The 22,037-nt window shown below is 45.4% G+C and overlaps 1 protein-coding gene across 1 annotated transcript in view; it reads left to right on the top strand.

Moving 5' to 3' along the window:
• Positions 1 to 22,037, top strand: part of LOC147729973 (uncharacterized) — a 1,004,770-nt gene that overhangs the window by 632,130 nt on the left and 350,603 nt on the right. The window contains exon 20 of the mRNA XM_086954938.1: positions 6,028 to 6,175. Coding sequence (XP_086811064.1) covers positions 6,028 to 6,175 — 148 coding nt within the window. The remainder of the gene's footprint in view (positions 1 to 6,027; positions 6,176 to 22,037) is intronic.

Here is a 22,037-nt window from a genome sequence, read left to right as displayed (position 1 = left end):
CTTCAGTCTCAGCTGAGAGATGGATTAGGTCAGGGTCTCCTCTGGTTCCCTCAAGGGGAGGCATACCTCCATCTGGATTAGAAGAGCTAAGAAGTTTCTCAGCTTTTCTGGCATCATAAGTCTCTAAGAGACCAATCAGAAAGGAAGTTGTGGGGTTAGACCCCTGCTTAATCTTCCTAGAGGTACACACTTGTCGTAACTCATGGAAGCTAAGCACAGTATATCTGGAAGGGAGGACCTGTGGAGGGTCCACTGACACAAGGGGAGACTCAGAGTTTCCTCCTTTGTCTGACATACTGTTTCTAGTGTGGTGTAAGTGATGCACCTACCTACACTATGTGTTTGCCTACTGATCCCTTGCTAAGAGTTGCAGCCAAGGTGTGCTAAGCCTTGAGGAGCTGCAACAGCTGGTTCAGTAGAACTAAGAGTATTCTAAGCTTAGTTATATGTACCTGAAGTACTTATGTGATCTTTCAACAAGATATTCTTAGGATACGTGTGGTAAACAACAGCAAGCTCAAATCCCAACCGCTGCTCACCAATGTGAGAAGGTGGCCTGATATGCAGTGCTCACTATTCTAGTGAACACTATGTATCAGTCCAGCAACCCTTATTGATGATTGGTTGTAAGTCAACCTTATAGACCAGCTATCCTAGTAGCGTGGATACGAGCAGTCTAAGGCTAAAGACTCGAGAGGGCGTGTTAAGCCAGCTGTTTACCACACATATACCCCTTGAACACCAAGTGAAAGGACACCACACAAGTGTTATGAAAATAAACAAGTTATTTATTAAGATTCACAACAGCCCTGTACTCTTTATGAGGACAGGGTACTAAGCACAAAACAAAACCTTTTCGAAAATACTTAAGTTAGCACAGTATATACAAATGCCCGAGGGGCACGGAAAACCATATACTCTGAAAGTGGAATGCGAAATTACTAGCAGGTAAGTACAGTACTAATAGGCTTTGGAATCGCTAGATCTTGACTATAGAATCTTCAGATTACTTCTAGGAGACCCAGGGGACTCGGGTGCAGAGTGTGCACTCTCACGCGGGATGCAGGACAAAGTCTATGGTAGCTAGATTTCACAGAGTTAGTGTTCTCGGGCGAACCCGACCTGGTAGGAGGAAAACGAAAGTGGATTCTGACCCTTGGATAGTGAGGCTATGCTGGGGCACCGAAATGCCGAAGTTACCTAGCCCAGGGGCTGCAGCTGCATAGGTCTCAAAGGACGTCGGGAATCCTCGTAGACGGACCAGGAGCCTGGAAGAAAGAAGTTGCTGGCAGGCGACCAGTGAAGAAAGTTCGATGGATCCAAGCCTGGATCGAAGGAAGATGACACCTGAAAGCAGAGGGGACCAAGTTCGTGACTACTAGCCAGTAGTCAGGTGGCACCAGGAGGGCACCGGATGGTAATCACCTCGACCAGGTGAGTGGGTGACGCTGTGCTCGCAGATCTCACGGACCAGGAGGCGTTGTCGGCGACCAGGATGGAGGAGCGAGCTGTCCCACGATGGATGAAGCTGTCGGCGTCGCTGGACCCAGGATTGGGCAACAAAGCCTTGGCAAATTCAAGCCCACGCGGTGGACTCAAAATGGCGTCTGGAGTGGACCAGGAGGGTCCGGGATGCCTCTCTTGAAGAAGGAAGCAAGGGCCAGTCTGGAGCAACCAGACCAGCAGCAGTGATGTCGTCGGGCGTCGTGTAGAAGGCCACAAGCCAGCCGGCTAGTAGCCACACAGCGCGGTGAGCACGCAAAAGCAGAAGGGCCCCACGCAGATCGTGGAGATGCTGGAGGGCTGATCTTCGGTGCTGGAGCTGCTCAGGGTTGGGGCTTCTCGGACCCCAAAGCACTCACCAGTGGAGCACACGGTGGGCTTGTTACAAAGAAGTCGTGCAGTCTTGGCGATCGTCGGTCCCTCGAGGTCTCGTCGCACTCACAGTTCTCAGCTTTGCTGTAGAGGTGAGTAGAGGTCAGAGGTGCCAGGGAAGCCGGGTCTCGTCGAGCTGGGTCGTCGGATTCGTGAAGAAGGACTTGCAGCAGACCGCAGTGTTCTTAGGATGGTGCCCGCTTGATGCAGGGTGACTACTCCTTAGCCACAAGGGAGAATCTTGAAGAAGAAATCTTGATGTCCTTTCGAAGAAAGTCGTGTCTTGATTCCAAAAATGATCTAATTGGAACAGGGGGCCCGCTCCCATCTTTATACTAAAAAAGGGGGCTGACCCGGTGACTAGGTCCTGCCTATGGGTGGGACTAGGAGGGGGGTGGTTACACCCCTCTGCCATGCCGGACTTTCCCCAGGCCAGGGGCTGGTGTGCCCCTGGAACTGGTTCTGACCGGCCTATGCGTAGTGAGCACTGCATATCAGGCCACCTTCCCACAGGAGCACACTGCCTCACAGTCAAAGGACAGTTGGCCCCTTTGCATCCTGGTAAATGCAGTACACAGTTCAAACTTACTTCAAAATCAGCTGGAGTTTTTCACCAAAGTTGGTGCAGACATTGCTGTGTATCTCTAGACATGTGTTTCTGGGTTGAGCCCGGTAGAGAGCAGCAGTATTAGAGAGCAAATAAAAATCATCTGGGGTTGCTGAAAATGCTGCCAAGTTTCTCTCGGGTTAGAGTACCACTCACAGACACACAGGTCTCCAAAGCTCGTCAGCTTGCTAGCTTCAAGGGAGCCTTTTAAACAGAATGGTGGTTGGGAGCACATTGCCTCACAGTACAAGCACAGTTCGCCCCTTTACATGATGGTAAATGCAGTGCACAGTTCAAACCTACTTCAAAATTGACTGGAGTTTTTCACCAAAGTTGGTGCAGACATTGCTGTATATCTCTAGACACGTGTTTCTGTGTTGAGCCCGTCATCAGTAGAGAGTAGCAGTAATAGAGAGCAAAGAAAAATTATCTGGGGTTGCTGGAAATGGTGCTAAGTTTCTCTTGGGTTAGAGTACCACTCACAGGCACACAGGTATCCAAAGCTCATCAGCTTGCTGGCTTCAAGGGAGCCTTTTAAAAAGAATGGGGGTTGGGAGCACACTGCCTCACAGTCCAAGCACAGTTTGCCCCTTTGCATCCTAGTAAATGCAGTACACAGTTCAAACTTACTTCAAAATCAGCTGGAGTTTTTCACCAAAGTTGGTGCAGACATTGCTGTATATCTCTAGGCACGTGTTTCTGGGTTGAGCCCGTCATCTGTAGAGAGCAGCAGTATTATAGAGCAAAGAAAAATCATCTGGGGTTGCTGGAAATGCTGCCAAGTTTCTCTCGGGTAAGAGTACCACTCAAAGGCACAAAGGTGCATCTCCAAAGCTCGTCAGCTTGTTAGCTTAAGGGAGCCTTTTAAACAGAATGGGGATTGGGAGCACACTGCCTCAGTCCAAGCACAGTACGCCCCTTTGCATCCTGGTAAATTCAGTATACAATTCAAACTTACTTCAACATTAGCTGGAGTTTTTCACCAAAGTTGGTGCAGACATTGCTATATATCTCTAGACATGTTTTTCTGTGTTGAGCCCGTCATCAGTAGAGAGCAGCAGTATTAAAGAGCAAAGAAAAATCATCTGGGGTTGCTGGAAATGCTGCCAAGTTTCTCTTGGGTCAGGGTACCACTCACAGGCACACAGGTGCATCTCCAAAGCTCGTCAGCTTGCTGGCTCATGGGAGCCTTTTAAACAGAATGGGGGTTGGGAGCACACTGACTCACAGTCCAGGCACAGTTCATGAGATGCTCTTTTCGCCTGTCCTGTCCATGAATGGAGGTCCCCACTGATTCCTCGGAGTATGGGTGGTAGTGAGGGATTTCAGAAAACTCTCCAACAATACATTGTGGGATAAATTGATTTGTCTATTCACATAAAATTGTCGGAGCTGAATGCCTCCCTTTTAGGGGTGAGATTCAGAGCAGTGATGATGCACACTGAAAATTTCTCAGCCTTCTTCTGCTTTAGGAGGCAATGGTGCATTCACTTCCAAGAGCTCTGCAGCCTGGAAGTGGCTCTGAGGAGATGGGCCTTACACCGCAGCATGTTCTTGTTTCCCATATTTTGGGGGTCATTGGTGTTGAGCAGGCATCTTCAGACATGACACAAGTGTCAAGTAATATAGACAATACCTAACTTTTTATTTGAAGCCTGCGGTGCATGCCTTTACCACTTATTTGAACACCAGTTGCCACTGTTTTAACTTCCTGGTCGAGCAGAGGGGCAGGTGTTGTAGTGGGCAGATGCAATATATCTGTTTCTTCTTATTCCAGCAGAGTGCTTACGAAGAGAAAAGAGAGAGTGATCCCAATAAGCCCTTGCAAAGTCTGTTTTTGGAAAAGCTCCATCTGCCCCAAAAGGACTAGATCTATTGCCCACAGTGTAAAGATAATGTGTACGGAAAGAAAAAGAGTGCTGCATTTCTCCATGACATTGCTCTCCATGATCCCATGGTTTTTGAGGAGCTAACCTTTGCCCATGTAGGCCCTTCCTAGAGTACTTGGAAGTGATGGTGGTGTCCAGGAAGGTATCTGTCAGGACACAGTACACAAGCAAATGGCATTTTACCATTGTATCCTGGAGAGGAACATCAATCTGCTCACCTGTCCAGTGGAAGATGTAAAATCTTTCTTGCTTCACCTAACTGAGATGGTTGTGGAGGTGGACACCTGCAAGCACTACCTTGTACCCTTTGTGGCAACAGGCTGGGGAATCATTATGGCCAGTTAGACTGTCAAAAGACATATAACTTGGCCTAACACATCTGTCCCTTCTGGAGAAGTTTACTGGGATTGAAGCCTGGTCTAAGTCAGGTTGCTGTATTAATCTTTAAGACGTCACCGTGTGTGACGCCTTAAGACTTCTTACTTGGGAGACTTATTTTTTGATGGCCATAATACTGGCAATGCACATGAGTCTATTGCAAGATCGTTGTTCCTCTGAACCATTAGTACTTTTCCACAATGACAGAGTGGTCCTTAGAACACATCTCACCTTTCTTTCAAGATGCTGCCAGAAGGCCATCAGAACAAGAAAGTTGTTCTTCGGGCTGTTTTCCTTCATCATATTTCCATGACTAAAGATAAATTACACAATCTGGATGTCAGTGGTACCTTGCATGTTTAGCTTGCCTACCAGAGACATTTGTTCTACTCACTGACTTTTATTACCTTTTGGAAGGAATACTGCTGGCTGGGCGAATACTTAGGCCAACATTGCCAAATTGATAGCATTATTTTTCACCCATTGCTAACTCAACATGGAGCTTAACCTCCTTTCAGTGTCTGAGCACAATCTACCAGGAGTAGGATGGAGTCAGTGGCATTCTTCATTCTGCAAACACTATTTTCTCTGGACTTCAGATCTCTGCAACCTGTTTTCCTAGGCCTAAGTTTGTATCTACTACTTTCTTTCTCATTCTCAGTTAACGTGGAATCTACCCATCTGTTAAGAGTGGGGAAGAGCCAGGATGCAAGAGTAAGGTATGTTACTCTCATGGCTTACATTTACCCAGCAGTGCTTTCCCCTTGTGTTGACAAGGCGGATGTCAGCCATCAGCAAAAACATCCATTGATTCTTTTTTTCAAATAGGTAACTAGAAAGCAGCACATATTCACAGAGACAGTGGTGTGTTGTGTCTGACACACACATGTGCACTCTAGATTGGCACACAAAGCGTCTGGCTCACTACTAGATGCCAGAGTATGCAGAAGTGTATAATGGCAAAGAGCCATGGACTAAGAATAACTGACTGGCGATAAAGGTAACCTTACACTTTGTATACATCAATTCAGTTACGTTGTGTGATGCAAAGTCATTATTTTAATTGTTATTATTATTTTAGTTTGTCCTTGAAAAGCGTGAGGTCAATGAACATATACGATAATTGAATAGGGCTCCTATATACTGCACATCTAATAAATATTGCTGAAGGAAATGTAGGCGGGAGATGTAAAATGGTATTTACGTAATATACCATTAATGTTTTGCGTTTTGGAACGCATTGTCCGTCTTATACACATTTTTTCCTTGTACCCACAGGGATGTAGTACTTCCACATCCAAACGATGAAGCCTGGGTGCCACATAGCGACGTAACCCTCCTGCCTGACCCCACTCCACAAGATCAACCGTTTGACCTCTACATTGATGCGATTCGTTATATCCCAGATAGCGCCACCATTATTAAGGTAAATACTGTAAAAGTATTCTTGGTAAGCCAGGCATCCTTTGTGTATGCCTGCTTATTGAACATAGATATCTATTAATATTATTTTTTTCAAACCATTATTTATCTTTTTTTTCAATTAATAAAACCACAATAGGTGTATAATTTCAAACATTGCTGTCGGATGGGATCCACGACAAAGGGCAAAAATGTATAAGCAGAACATAATCACTTTTAGCTTGACCAGTTATCTTATAACAAAAAGCTTGTCATTTAAATGTCAGAGATATCAACTCACATCCTCCTCAGATATCTATTATTACCTACATGTTGGAGTGTTCATACATACTGTCACCTTCTTCAACGTACATAGACCATATTTGCTTCCTACTCAATTTTATGTGCACCTGTGATCTTCATGTTATGCTTATGTTCTGCTAATAAGTCTACCTGGTAGCACTGCTGTTTTAGTAGCAGTTATAAAAGTTTGACTATGTTAATTCAAGCATTGTTTATAAAAACAGTGGAAATCATTTTTTACATGATTCAAAGTCCTCACCGTCACAGTTCTACATTTTGAGGGGTCCTGCCCTTTTGAGACAGGTTGTTTACTAGGCTTTAGAAAAATAAGTACCTGTTCCATTTCTATACTTCCACTCCTCCTTCCACTAACAAATACCTTCTCCTAACTTCCTGCTAATTTAACAAGCCTGATTGAGTGATGAAGAAAGAAGAGGGAGAGGGAGGACTGTGATAGGAAAGACTTTGGATCAGAGTAGTGGAGATTGGCAATATGTAGTTCATTACTCCTTAAACCTTCACCTGCCCTCCCTGTCACTGTCCTTACAATGTGAGACTATAAAAAAGCTTCCCATTTTCTGCAGGCACTCACTAAATATCAACACTCATATAATGTGCTAAAATTCATCTTTCATTCAAATTTCTTAAAGCTCATATCTGTTATTTACTTCATTACAGGTCTTAATTCTTCAGAAAAAAACGAACAAAATGTTTGCCCAACTCGAAATGATAACGTGTTGCAAAGGTGTTAGAGCACCACCATGTTGCAGCTCTGCAAATCTCCCGGAGAGGAACCCATCTTCTCAAAGTTGCTGTTGAGCGCTTTTTACACTTCTTAGCAGAGCCACCCAAAACAAATATCAAGTTTAAATCCCTAAAATGTTAGTCCTTTCCAAATATATTTTGAAAGTCATTTTTGATCCAAAGACAATAGTAAATCAGAATATGATTCTAACTGAAAGACTGGAAGAACAACTTCTTGCTCCAAATGTATTTGAGATTGCACCTTGGGTTTCAACTTTAGGTCCAGTTTTCAAACCTCTCTATTATAAAAAGATCTTATGTGAGGAAACGTGGAAGTCTTTTACAGAATTTGTGCTGAATAAGCTACATAAGAACTTGTCTTAATAGACAAATTTGAGTTAACATAGATGGGTTTCAGAGCCCTTTAAGTCGCAGTTTATCGCAGAGATCTGACAACAGTAATTCTTCCGAGGTCCAAGAGGAGTTACATGCCATTTTTGATAGTACTATTTTTTTTTAGCACTTGAGTGAAGGTCTCATTAAAATTTTGGAACAGATACCTCGTATTAAAAAAACGAGAACAATTAGATTTATTTATTTCCTTCTATTACTTCAGCAAAATTATCTTTACTTTGTAATGGTAAGAAAGGCGCTCAGTATCCTGAAATCATATTGTGCATGTAATCCTTCATCTGATGCCTGAAAGGCAGCTTCAAAACCAAGAACTTTACAAATATGAGTATTCATATATATAAATCGAGGCCCTTACAATTATTTGCTTTCTGGCACTGCTTTTTGGGTCTGCATTAGTTGCACAATCCAATGATTGTATTTTGATAGCTAGCTTTTAAAGCTGTTGATACTGCCTCCTCAGTTGTTTATTGCTATGTATTTATTGTCAATAAGACGATCTCTCTCTAACTCTCTATAGTGGTGTTGTTTTTGTCTGCAGTTTGTTGTTGAATGTACCCCAACTGCCACGCTAATAGCAGCATTGCAGTTTGTAGGGGGGGGTTCTATATCTGCCAAATCCCTTCTCACTAGATTTGGTATGCCATAGAAAACATCCCCGCTACTGGCCAGAAGGGTTCCAATTGTGAACAAAAGCAGCACAGAAAGAAAAACAATTCCCTCACTGCAAGGTGGAAAGATGCGGCCCTCAACCCACCAGCTCTGAGTCTTCCTGTCCCATCGTAGCACATGCAATGGGAGTTTCAAGGCACGCTGCCCACCTTAAACTGTATAAACCATAACATAAGCAGTTATTGAACAAAAGGAAGGTAACTCTTACCTCCTAGGCAGGAAAGGGGGAAGCAAATATTTGATAGTGGAGGGAGGAGGGGAAACATTGAAATCGAATAGTTACTTCTTTAAAGCTTGGTGAATCTGTCTCGAAGATGTAATTTGCCTCACATTGTAAGGACTGTGAGGGGAGGATTGGTGGTGGGATAATGTTTCATACATTTATAGTCTTATACATTACATACAATCTCTGGCCATTAAACATGGTGTAAGAAATTGGGTTATTAGTTTACGGGAGTGAGAAGCCACTAGATATCACTAACGAGTGCCCTTTAGGAACCTGCCTTTACAGCAGTGTAGGCCAATATACACATCAATACTGGCCATACTTAGTTTTGTTTCATCTTTTAGTTTCAGTTCCATGTCCCTGATGCATTATTGTCCTTGTAATTCTCAGTTTTCATACCCCTCCTAGATCAGGTCCTGATGGTGGTTTCCTATTCACTAGATTTGTTCCTGGATCCTACGGTTATTCTGACCCTGTTATATTTTCATTCTGGACCCTTCTCTATGTTTGCGCCAATCCATACTCCATTCAAGGGTTTCCTATTCCCTTTTGTTTCCTGGTTCCCCTGGTCTTCCCTTCTCCAGTTCCCAATTTAACCTTGCCTTCATTGATGGTTCCCTGATTCCTTGCACCTGGTTAAGTCCATGCCCCTGGCTTTTTCCCTGCACCTATGCTCCTCCCACGAGCCTCCAACTATTATAGCCAGTGAGGGCAAAGTGTCACAGCTAGTAACTAACCTTTGTTGAATCTCCTTGTCCTCTGTTGTATTCCAGCTGCTGTTATTTCAGACTTGTTCCTTGATTCTGTTTCCATTTTCCCTGTACCCATTTTACTGTGTTTGGCTATTTGTAGTATCTGTTTCTGTCCCTTGTTTTCTTGTATCTCTGTCCCTGTGTTACCCATTGATCATAGGCTCCTGTCTGCCCTCTTCATTATCTGCCCTGTTATATGCAGACTCCTTGCCTTGTTTTCTGTATTCCTGTTTGTCTGTATATTTCTGTCTTGCCCTATTTTTTTGTAGGCTCCATTGATCATAGTCTCCTGTCTGCACTCTCCTTGATCTGCCTTGTTATATACAGACGCCTTGCCTTGTGTTCCTGTTTGTCTGCATAAGGCTGTCTTGCATTGTTTGAGTGCAGATCTTTTTTTAGCCTTGTTCTCACAATTTCAGTCATGTTCCACCTCTGATTCCAGTCCTTCTTTTGCCTGAGCACAGTTTCTGTTTTGGTGTTCCTTGTTCTGTTCCCTGTTCCTCTGCCTTGTATTGTTATCCTGATTTCCATTGCTTCCAAGGGTGGCAGTTAGATGCTGTTAGAAAGTTGGTCCCTAGTTGGCAGAGGAATGCACCCTGTGCAAGTAAGGACCACACTCATAGTTAGGGTAAGCTAGTTACAAACTAAAAGATAACCTGTGCTCACACTCTGGTAACTTCAAAAAGAACAAATGATGGACAAAATGCAGAACAATGTCATACATTCGCCCCAGTACAGAGATCTGAGCCTAAATCCATCATTTTTGTTTCGCTCCCCATGCCATTCAGTTTGAACCCAGCCATATGAAAATCAGTCTTGACCCTGCGCCCAATGGGAACAGTCCAGCCCGAACTGCCAGGCCAGGTCTTCCCTGGACTGGAAACAAGCATCCTAGGACCGGTTTCGGGGTTTCACCCCTCATCAGCCAGTATGGCTTGACTCCAGTGGCATGGAAAGCACAGGACCCACGTCTGGGCATACTCGTCCTATTCGGGATGATAAATATAAAAAGAACAATTGATAGACAGAATGTAGAACACTCTGGTAACTTGGCTTAGAGCAGTCTGGCTTATCTAAAGAGGCAATGTGTAAAGTATTTGTGCAAAACACACATACATACAGTAACACAATTAAAACAGCACAAGAATACTCCACACAGGTTTAGGACAATAGAGAATAATTTTATGAATAAAACATGACCAAAACAACTAAAATTCAATAAGTAGAACTGGAGATTTGATTTTTTAAAGAATAGATCAAAAAGTAGTGTTAAGAGTGAAATAACGCTCAGGGAGTACTTGAGGTCGTGCAGGACTGGGGTAAATCCGAAGTTCAGACTGACCGCAATGGAGGGCAGGCCTGCTACAGGATCCACCAGGGTCCGCTGAAAAAATACCTTGGATGGAGCAAGCGTCAGCGACTCGATGCGTGTGTTCCAATTAATGCTGTTGGGTCGATTCGTCGTCACCAACCTCGCAGTCGGCTCCTGTGTTGTACCACTTACAATGCCAGTGCTGCGTTGCCATCGAACCTCGCAGTTCGGTCCCGGGTCGTCGTTGAGCCGCACAGGGATGTCCTTAGATCAGCACTGCGTCTGCATTGATGCGCGAAGTCCGCACTGCATCGATTCTGATTGTTGTGGCCAGCAGAAATCACTTTTCAAGGGACCAGGACTGGATTTGCACCACTTAGCAGGGCAGGGCTTGCAGATGGCTTTACAGAGTTGTAGGAAGTAGTTGATGGTCCTGAGACATCAGAACACGGGGCAAGCCAGCAAGCCCTTGGAGTCACTCTGGGTTCAAGTGAGATGGGCATTGTCCTTGTCCTCAGCAGAGCAGAGATCAGGAGGCATCAGAGAACTCTCAGCTAAGCAGAAGCAGTTCTTTCAGAGCAGCAGTCAGAGAGAGTGGCAATCCTTGTAGCACAGCAGTACTTACTCCTGGCAGAGTTCTTCACATGTCCAGTAGTGTACTGTCTTGGTATGGCAGAGCCCCAGTACTAATACCAAAAGGTGCCTTTGAAGTGGTGGTGACTTAAAAGCAGGCCCTTGACGTGCACAGGTCCATCCCAGCCCTGTCTCCAAGGGGTAATCAGCCCTTTGTGTGGGACAGAGGACACTGCCTATTCAGGTGTACGAGTCAGGTCCCCCTCCCTCTTCCTGCCCAGGACGAGCTATCCGAATTGAATTATAAATGAATGCATGTGAGTTCCCTGTCACACTCACCCTTCCTGTGCTTGTGGCTATCTAGAGGGAATGCACAAAGTGCAGCTGTCACCCATACCAGACGTGTATAGGAGACAGGCTACAAGGCACACAGAGCAGTAAGAGCAGAGAAATGTCCACTTTCTAAAAGTGGCGTTTCTAAAAACAGCAATTTTAAATCCAACTTTTCCAGGAAAGAGGATTTATCAATACCTTTCAAAAATATGAAACATGATGCAGCTACTCCTTTCTAATCAGGAATTACAGCTTAAACATATTTTAAGGAATCCCCAATGCTAGCCATTGAGATGAGTACACCGCACAGTAGTGAAAAAACAATTTAGCTTTTTGTCATTACCAGTACATATAAAACTTAAAAGTACATGTCCTACCTTTCAGTTACACAGCACCCTGCCCGTGGGGCTACCTAGGGCCTACGTTAGGGCGACCTATGTGTAATAAGAGGGGAGTTTCAGTCTTGGCAAAAAAATTAAATGCCAACTCGAAGTGGCAGTAAACATCACACACAAACCTTGCAGTGGCAGGCCGGAGACAGGTTTGAAAAGCTACTTGTGTGGGTGGCACGACCAGTGCCCGAGGCCCACTAGTAGCATCTAAAATACAGGCAGTGGGTATATAGTAGAACACTTTACAAGGGACTTGCCAATTTGAGTATACACCAATATCATCATGTTTGGGGGTGAAGCACATGCACTTTAACACTGGTCAGCATTCCAAGACGATGGAAGAAACGGTCACCCGGGTTCTTCACATGTTAAGATTGTGACTATTATTTTGCTTTATTGTTATTGATTTGCTCCGTGTCTTCTCAGTAGCACTACACTGTTGCCATTCTAAGTGTATACTGCTTTTCTCCTATGTCATACCTGGATTTCAATAAAAAACATTTTTAAAAAAATGATCAGCAGTGGTAAAATGCTCAGAGTATCAAGACCAACAAAAAGATAAAGCAAAATGAAGGTAAGCAAAGTGAAAGTAAGCGGGCAAAACGTTTGGGGGAAGACTTCCCTAAGGATGACAGGTCTAACAGATACCAAGGCTTGTGCCTTTGACACAGAGTACCACGCAGCACACCTTCTCCATTGGAGCTGCTGGGTTTCTCCCAGAACCCTGTGAGATTAATCTGCTCCTTGCTTTTGTATGTAAGATCATTTCAGCTCACCGAGAGACATTTTCCGAGGAGCAGACAAACCATAATTTATAATATTTTTTCTATAATTTCCATGGTTTACATTCTTGTTGTGTATACTTGTGTTTTCCCTGCAGACTGCCAGTGCCCTATTTAAAGCCTAATCTAACATGTTTCCAGTCCTCCGGGTACTCTCTTGTTTCTATTACCTTCAGAGACCACACACAAACCCAGTATCCAGTCTTGTCCCAGCCTCACCCAGCTAGTCCTCTGACCGCTCACCCTGCTAGTTAACTGCTATACCCCTGACGTCACTTTTAATAATAGTCATAATCCTTGAACGACAAAAGTCACTAAATAAACCTGTGTTCAACTCTCTGGTAGCTTGCCACAAAAGCAGTCAGGCTTAACGTAGAAGCAATGTGTAAAGTATTTATGCAGCACTCTAGCAGTAATAAAATGAAAACAAAACATAATAAAAATCTCAAATCAATTTAGTAAACTTTGTTAAATAAAATAACACCAAATGATAAAAATAAGTAGAATTGGACATATACATTTTTAAAGTTTTCAGTAGAAGTAGTGCCAAAAAGTAAAAAAGCACCTATCTTGGTTATCTGTCGCGCTGGACAGGGTCAATGTCCAAAGTTAAGGCCAACCGGGATGAAGCGAGGGTCGGGTACAGGGACCTGGTTCGTCCCTGTGGAAAGTTGACCTTCTAAACTAGTCCCCTTCCATGTAAGCAGCTCTTGTCAACAAGGTAGTCAGTGGTTGGACTGCAGGGTGGACCGAAAGAGGGGCTTGTTGAGGGCAGGTTGCTGAGGCCTTGGTTGGAACTTCGTGTTGGTGGTGCTGTCGTTGTTGGCATTAAGAGTTGACGACGATCATAACTGCACGTTGGTGGGAAACCTGGGGCGGTTGTTGGTGATTCAAAGAGCTCCAGGTGGTGAAGTTTGGGGTATGTATATATGGAGTCGAGTAGAGTAAAGTGGCAGAGTGGAGTGGCATAGTGTGGACTGTCAAAGAGTGGAGTAAAGTGGTATGGAGTGTAGTAGGTTGGAGTGGCACAGTGGCACTTCGAGTGGAGTGTCATAGAGTGGAGTGTCATAGAGAGGAGTAGAGTGGCCTAGAGTGAAGTGGTGTAGAGTGGCATAGAGTGGGAGTGTCATCGAGTGGAGTGACATAGAATAGAGTGGAGTGGGATAGAGTGGAGTGTCATATAGTGAAGTAGAGTGGCTTAAGGTGGCGTAGAGTGGAGTGGCATAGAGTGGAGTAGAGTAGTGTGGCATAGAGTGGAGTGGAGCTGCGTAGAGTGGAGTGGAGTAGAGTAGCATACAGTGGAGCAAAGTGATGTAGAGTGGAGAAGCTTAGAGTGGAGGGGCATAGAGTGGAGTATGCATGGTGTGGCAATACATTGCCATTACAGACAACACATTTTTAATGGACATAAGCATTACATTTGCACAGACATACAGTTTTGCTGCTAAAACATTACAGCACACAAACAATAATGTGTGGAAATTACAGTGTATTGATTTGTTTTGATCATATTCAAATATTTGTTTTCCACAAACTTCAGGAGTTAAAAACAAATGTGCTTGATTTGTGCTTTCCTAATTCTGATATATTCAGAAATATTAGCATAGTTATTTTAGAGACATTTAAATTTTGTTGGGTGCTAGAAAAAAGCCTTTAGTTAGTAGGTAAAATAAATTTGATGAGAGCACAGTATCCAAAGCTGTCACAAGGCGAGCATAACCCAGAAGCTGCAACAGAGGCAGCGAGAGCAAATGAAAAAGACAAGACAACCCTACACAGAATCGAAGGGAAAAAGCCACCTCCTTTCACACACTCAGTTTGTCAGGTAAAGCCTATCATTTTGAAACTCTCTAGCCGCACAGCTGGTGCCCATTAACCCCTCCCATGCTCATGGGGAGCTGAGCTCGTCATGAGCCACGGCCCTCCGGTGCTCATGACGAGCTCAGCTCGTCATGGCCCGTGGAACGCTCAGGTGCTGGGAGAATACCCTCCTGTGCCGAACGTTCCACGGGAGCCAATGCACCTGTGACGAGCTCAGCTCGTCATGAGCACAGGAGCGCCGTGCCTCATGATGAGCTCAGCTCGTCATGAGTATGCGAGCGCTGTGCGCGCCCCCCTCCCCCCCAGCACAGCGGGGGGAATAACCCCTGCAGCGAAGGGGTTAACAAGAGGATTGCTGGTGGAGGATGGGTCGACTCGGCCTACTGTGCACAGCTCTACTTTGTGGGCTTTGAGGGACTCATGGGCCAACTATGTGGGGGCTAGATATCGCGGGGGTCACCCTCATACACCAAAGTGGCAATACACTGTTGGAGGGCAGCTTTTGTGTCTGATTCGATGGGACCGCAATTTAACAGGGCTCACTCCCCTGTGGCGAGGCACGTGACTTCAGCAACTCTGTACCCTAGAGTGGTTCATCCAATGGTACTGAATAGGCATCACATACTTAGGGGATGTTTTCAAGGGCAATTACCTTGTGTCCTTCCAAGACTTAAAAAACAATAAGCTCTAGCTAACACACAATTCTCCAGATGTGGCATGGCCCGAGGACACATCTCCCCCCTCATGTCCAACTCCCAGAATATAGTTCCCTCAAGGCTAAGATACTAATGAGGCACATGGGAAAGGGAGCAATAACCCAGATCTATCGATCATTGATTATTCACGCCCCAGACGACTTTGACTCTCTTTGGCCGAAGTGGGGGCCGGGTAGGTGAACTAGATGATGAGGATTAGATAGAGGTATACCTGGCCCCCAGGGAAAGGGCAATATCCTCTCACCTGCGTATGATACAGGTCAGTTATTTCCATGTGACCTACCTGTCCCCTTTGTGTATACAGCAAATGATTCCTGACGCTCAGTCTATGTTCACACACTGCACATTCTCCACGGCCGCTCTCTTCCATATGGAATGGTACTGCCTTGTATTGGGAATCTTTTGGGGTGGAGTGGAGTGGGGGAGATCTCTGAGGTCCCGGGGCGCCTGATTGAGTAAACCCCAAGGCAGCATTGCTAGAACTGGTGGAGGAGCTGGGAAGCCTCGTGCTGAGAGAACCTTTATAGGCATGGCCTGCTTAGTGGCAAAGAGGGACATTGCTCATATATGGAAACAATTGACATCCCCTCACTATCAATGTGGCGCACTGGAGTAGACTGAGGCGCACAGCAAGACAAACCCATCTATGAAGTCCATGGATGTCCTCAAAAGCATGAGAAGGTGTGGGGTAAATGGTGGACTTATCATGGACTAAATGGATCCCTCCAGACACGAGAAAAACCGTCACTCAGGCCCTCATCACCAGCAGACTCGACTACGGGAACGCCCTCTGCTCAGGAACAACAACCAAGCTCCTGAGATGACTACAACGAATCCAGGACGCCTCGGCACAACTGATCCTCAACGTCCCCTGATGCAGCCACATCACACCCCACCTGAAAGGCCTGCATTGGCTCCCCGTCAACAAGAGGATCACCTTCAAACTCCTCCTCTACGCACACAAAGCACTACACAACACCGGACCTACATACCTCAACAACTGACTCAGCTTCCACACCCCCACCCGAAGCCTCCGCTCAGCCATCCTCGCCCGCGCCACAGTTCCTCGTATCCGGAAAACCACCGCCGGCGGCAGATCCTTCTCCTACTTCGCCGCCAAGGCCTGGAACGCTCTCCCTACCAGCATACGATAGACTCAGGACCTGCTGGCCTTCAGAAGACTTCTCAAGACCTTGCTCTTCGATCAGTAGCGCCCCTCCCCCCCCCCCAGCGCCTTGAGACGCTCACGGGTATGTAGCACGCTTTAGAAATGCAGTGATTGATTGACTGACTATCTTGCTAAGTGGGTTGACCCCAGCATGAGTCATCATTTCTGTTGTTGCAGATCTGAAAGCTCAATTCTTAATATATGTAATGTATCGACAGTACTTGCTATCTATAATGAAATAAAATTGGTTATAAAAAAAGCCTCTCACTTTGAAGTCTGAGAAAGAAAAGTGAGCATTGGGGGGAAAGCATTCCTAGATCAGCTTTCCGAATGTCCCAAAGATATGTTTAGCAAACTGGACAGCTGCGCTGTCTGATAGGCTTCCACCTAAATAGGAAGGTTTGGGCTTGGCAAAAGGTTTATATTGCCAGGTTAAAATGGCAGTTGAAAACTCTACTACAAGCGGCAATGGTAGGACTGCGACGTTTTACAGTGCTAACTTAATGGATGAAACAATGAGTGCAGCAACCGTCTTGTAGCGACTTGTAAGTAAAATCAGTGTGCCAATTAGGTGTATATCGATTTTATCATGTTTGGAGAAGGAGCACAAGCAATTTACCAGTGGTTAACAGGAGTAAAATGCACAGAGTCCTAGATGCCAATACAAGCTCAGCAAAAGAAGGCAAAAACCTGGGGTGACCCTGTGGAAAGGACCAGACCCACAACACATGGTCGCTAGTACAGTAATCTGTGGCACATCACATTATAGCAAACATCAATTCCACAGTTATATATCAGTCTTGGCTTGGTTATTATAAGTCAAAGTTGTGTATGTTATCACATGTTCATCAGAACATATTTTACTTTATATTCTACATTTAGAAACTCATTTTAAGCTGCAGCATCTTTATCACGTGGAGCACGTTATCATAAGCATCCTTTTTTCACATTTATTTTTTAAGTGATACTGTGTGAAATGTTACGATGTTGCTTAATTCGAGGTGCTTGTGCTTTATGTTAAATAATAACAGGGTGTGCAAAGACTTTACTACAGGTAGACAGGGCAAAAAAAGAAACAGTAATTACCTCTGTTTCACCACATAGTCGTACCCTCCTCTACCAACTGTAGAGTCTTATTTTTTCTTAGTATCCTGACGACCAGCCAACTCACATGAGACTTGTGTGTGTCACACGATATCGTCCCTCCTCACATAGTCTTCCGTGAATAGCCAATATCACTTGGTGTGTGCACAATGGCTTTAAACCCTTCAGAAAGTGGATTTCCAGCTCATGTTTGGAGGCTTTGTGCAACAAGTATTAATCAGGGGTTTTATAACATCATCAAAGCATCGGTGACAGCCCCCAAAGCCCAAATAATTTATTTTTGGGCCGAGTGGGAGGGTCTGCCTAGCTGGTACTATGCTGTAAGCCACATCCCATCTCCTTGGCCACCCACTCCATCCATGGCTGACTAGGCGAAGGTGCGCTAAATACCTCAACCCCACTCCAGAACCCATACTCCAAGGCTCCACCATCTACTCTCACACTGTAAACTATTTTCAAAGTCGGCAGGTCTCTAAAGCTAAGTTTTATATGTCTCATAAGATCAACAAAGATCTTACATCTAAATATCCATCGAAACTGTTCACTCTTTTGTTTTATAGGAAAGTTCATGTGGCTGAACTGTATTCATTTTGCTTCCAAGCCCAGTACTAGGCTCTGCGGTGTATTTCTGTGTCTTAAGGGCAGTAGTTCTTTAGAAACAACTAACCGTAAGTGTGCAAGAGCAATGGTAGAAAACCTATTTGTTACGTGTTAACCAGGAAATTATATTGACCTTTTCTATGCTAAATATCTCATGGGTTTCTCTCTGTGCAAATGAGGATTTGATAGATATAGACCTAAGTACATTATGGGTTTAGAGGCACAATTCTCTGGCGCCCAATGCATGTTTCGCACTAGCATTAGACGTTGTGTTTGCTTCTCCCGGTTTTCAGTTTTAAAATAAATTCTCTAAAACTAGCTGCTGCATTTTTGTAAGCCCCTCAGCTTTAAACCATCTAATACACCTTTTATCTCCTTCAGCTAATAAACATGAGCGACTTTTGTTATGTGTTAATAGGGTACAGATATATTTAACAATCAATCGGTATTTCAAAGGCGCTGCTTCTCACCCGAGAGTGTATTCAGGCGCTATACTGTGGTGTCAGTCTAAGAGCCAGGTTTTGAGTCCCTTCCTGAAGTGGGTCAGCAAAGGTGTAGTGCGGAGGTGGAGGGGAAGGTCGTTCTAGGACTTGGCTGCGAGGTGGGAGAAGGAACGTCCTCTGGTGCTGCAGCGTCGGATGCGTGGTATGTGTGTGGGGGCGAGATGATCAGAGCGGAGGTTCCTGGGAGGTAGGTTGAAGTTCAGGGAGTGGTTCATGTAGGCGGGTCCTTGGTCATGGAGGGCTTTGAGGGCGTAGGTCAGAGCCTTGAATTGACATTGTGGAAAGTGAGCCCATAATTCTAACGATGCCCAGGCTGCTGGCGCAAACCGCCTCTCAGTTCCCATTCTGAATAATTATCAAATAAAGAGACGGGCGCTGGGAGCAGGAATCAAGAACAGAGTTTATTTCTCATGAGGAGAGCATGTCATTTCGGACACGAAACACAGTGTCTTTCGGGAGGTGCTCTAACAAGTGAGCTTGAGACTCGTACTTTTATACCTCTACAAAAACAGTTGATGATACAATCAGGACGGTATGACGCACGAGAAGGTCATCCCTATAATCCTCGTGGTGATCCTACTCCACATATGCTCACAATGGGGACCTTTGACCTGCTGATAAGTGGGGAGGGCAATCACGCAGCTGAGTGCTTTGGTAGGATGTACGCCTGATCATGGCCCAGGGGGTGGGGTGGCCAGGCATACAATAAGGGCAGTAAATGGTATCTCCTGGCTTGGGCGATGGCCTCGGACATGTGTGGTCAGCCGGACTCGGGGGAAGGGGGTTTATCAAAGGAGGGGTATTCATGTCTGCGTGGACAATCGAGCGCAGAGGGAAGGCTTGTCAACAGAGGGACATTCATGGAAGGGAAGGAGGTGCTGGTCAGGCGCGGCCGTGACCCTCAAAGACAGGGCTTTGCGTAAGAAGAGGGTTTATGACTTGTTCATGTGAGGAGAAGGAGGGGGGACGGGGTGCGTGCAGGACCAGAGCCGCGCTGAGAGGGAGAGAGAGAGTGAGATCTTACGACCTGTACATGGGGGAACAGGGGCAGCCAGATACAACTGGGGGGGGGGGGGGGCCATGTCAGCTGAGGCGAAGGATGCTTCTTCGAGAGGGAAATGGAGAAGGCCTGGGTCAAGCAGGAGGGTTACCTTTCACATCAGGGTCGCGCAAAGGGAAAGGGTGTCGTGGTCTATACATGAGAGAGGGGGTGCAAGATACGCACAGGAGGGAGGCTAGGGATTCTAATGGGTAAAAAGGTCATGGTGCCTAGAATGGCTGTACATATGCATAGGGGTACGGGTTCTTACTGGCAGGGTGATATAGTCAATAATCTACAGTATCCATGGTGCTCACAAGGAGAGGAGTGGGAGAAGAAGGGGAATGAATGCTGTCTATGTACATCGAATTTGTCAGATTTCACAGTCGCCCCTTTTTACATAGCAGCAATCATTTTTACAGCTGATGACATTACAGGCAGGCAAGCATCGATGACGAATTAGCACTTTGTCGATACTAACATGTGGCGTACAATCATAGACAGTTAAGGTGAAGGGAAGAATGCAGTACATACGAAATTACATTTTCGGTGTGTTCCTGACAGTTAAACGTGAAAACGTAAAAAAAAAATGTGACCAATGGACAGTTTGACCAGGTAGTTGAGAGCGGAATTCAGCTCAATACACAAGATTTCTTTGTCCCAGTGTCTTTTCATCAGCGAGCCATCACTGGTAGGCTCTAATCCGAGTATTTTCGTTGGCGCTGTTGAGCACCGGCGGTGGAGCTATAGGTCCAGCTCAGTTCCATCCTTACGCGTCGCAGGGTGCGGTCAGTCCTCTGCTGTTAGACCACAGTCCTGTTCCCTAAACAGTCCGTTTGGTGGCGCCTTATGCTCGGCACCTATAGTTCTGTTGCAACACCCTCTTCCCACATAATTGCAGCTCTTTCCTTTGGCAAAAAGTCACGTGGGAAGGTGGGTGGATGTCGTTCAAACAGTCAATGGGAGAAAGAGTGAGCGGAGTTGGGTCAGAGTTCCTGGGACACACAAAAGGGACCAAGGGAGCAAAGGATAACAAGCAGGCAGGCCCATCAATCAGGCCCAGAGAAGGGGGACGGAGACTCCAGGCACACGTGGGTTAGCAGACGGAGGGCTTCAGGTCGGCCCGTCATTTTTCATTTTCCACGTTGAAAGTGCTGTCTCGTCCGTATCTTGTTGCTCTGCAGCTCCACCTTTGGTCGAGGTCACACGTGTCCCAGGATCTGTAGCCAGGCTGTACGTCACATCCGACCCATCTCCTTCGGTGATCGTGCATCTTTGAATGAGTACAAGACAGTGTTTTAGAGAAATGGCAGAAGAAGATATCTACGCATGTGAATTCCTCCCTCAATTTTTCGCATTTGAGTCCTTATGGTCATTGGTCACAGTCAGAGGTCTATTACCAAGCAGTGCATGTGTCAGCATTCCTACTGAGTTTATGGCAGGTATATTCATTGGCCCATTTATGATTCAAGTAAGGACAAGATAATATTTCCATCAACTGTGCATTACATCATTTTCAACATTAGCGCAGCATTTCCCTTCAGAACCGGCTAACATTTTCAGACAGGGCGGGGGTGCTATCGTCGAGTGTCGGGCAAAACAAGATATCCTCAAGGGTCAGCAGCTACCCATGGTCATTATGTTTATACCGGGGACAACGGAAGCGGTTCTATCAAAAATGGGGCGGGGATGCTTCAGGCGCTTGCGCTTGGGTGCAAAGGGGTGGGGCAATCTGGGTATTGGGTGTCAATCTAGACGTTGGCGTTCGTCTCTGAAGAACAGACATAGGATGCCATTGACATACAGTTCCCCTAGAAATGGCCTGATTTGGGGGACTTTAGTCGTCTTACCTGTCCTTTCCTTCTTAGCCAATTCAAGTTCATTCATTTTGCAGAAAGGAGAGGCAGTAACATGGCAAGATACAGTCATTTTAGTTTTGGTCAATTTCGCTGAACACCTTCGTGTTCAAATACGTATCAAATCGGACTGGTGCCGGTGGGGCACAATTTTACCAAAAAGATGGACAGAAAATAGGGAGGCTCTCAAAGAGAGTGAGAGTCGTCCGCAGTCTAAACGAGCCATTCGGTACACGTATGACATGTAAGGAGAGAGAGAGGAAGAAGGGTGGAGAGAGAGACGTGTACGAAAATAGGTCATTTAGTGCGTTCACAACACGGAACAGCAAAGGTCAGGTAACATGCAGATATAGACAGAGGGGAGACATATATTCGTACGTTACACACACACAAACTCAGACAGGGGAGACGGCACATGTATTACACATAGACAAGACATTCACAACAAGACGGGAAACAATTGTTAGTCTACAACATCTGTTTTTTATATATATATCCTACATATCTTTACTATCCTATTTATCTACGTGCTTAGCTCTTTCTGCCTTTCCCCCCTTTTTCTTCTCGTTTGTCACGCCTG

Source organism: Lissotriton vulgaris, chromosome 2_1 (assembly GCF_964263255.1).
Source record: "Lissotriton vulgaris chromosome 2_1, aLisVul1.2, whole genome shotgun sequence".
NCBI lineage: Eukaryota > Metazoa > Chordata > Amphibia > Caudata > Salamandridae > Lissotriton > Lissotriton vulgaris.
Note: the sequence above shows the minus strand (reverse complement) of the source record. Positions and strands in the feature narration are given on the sequence as shown.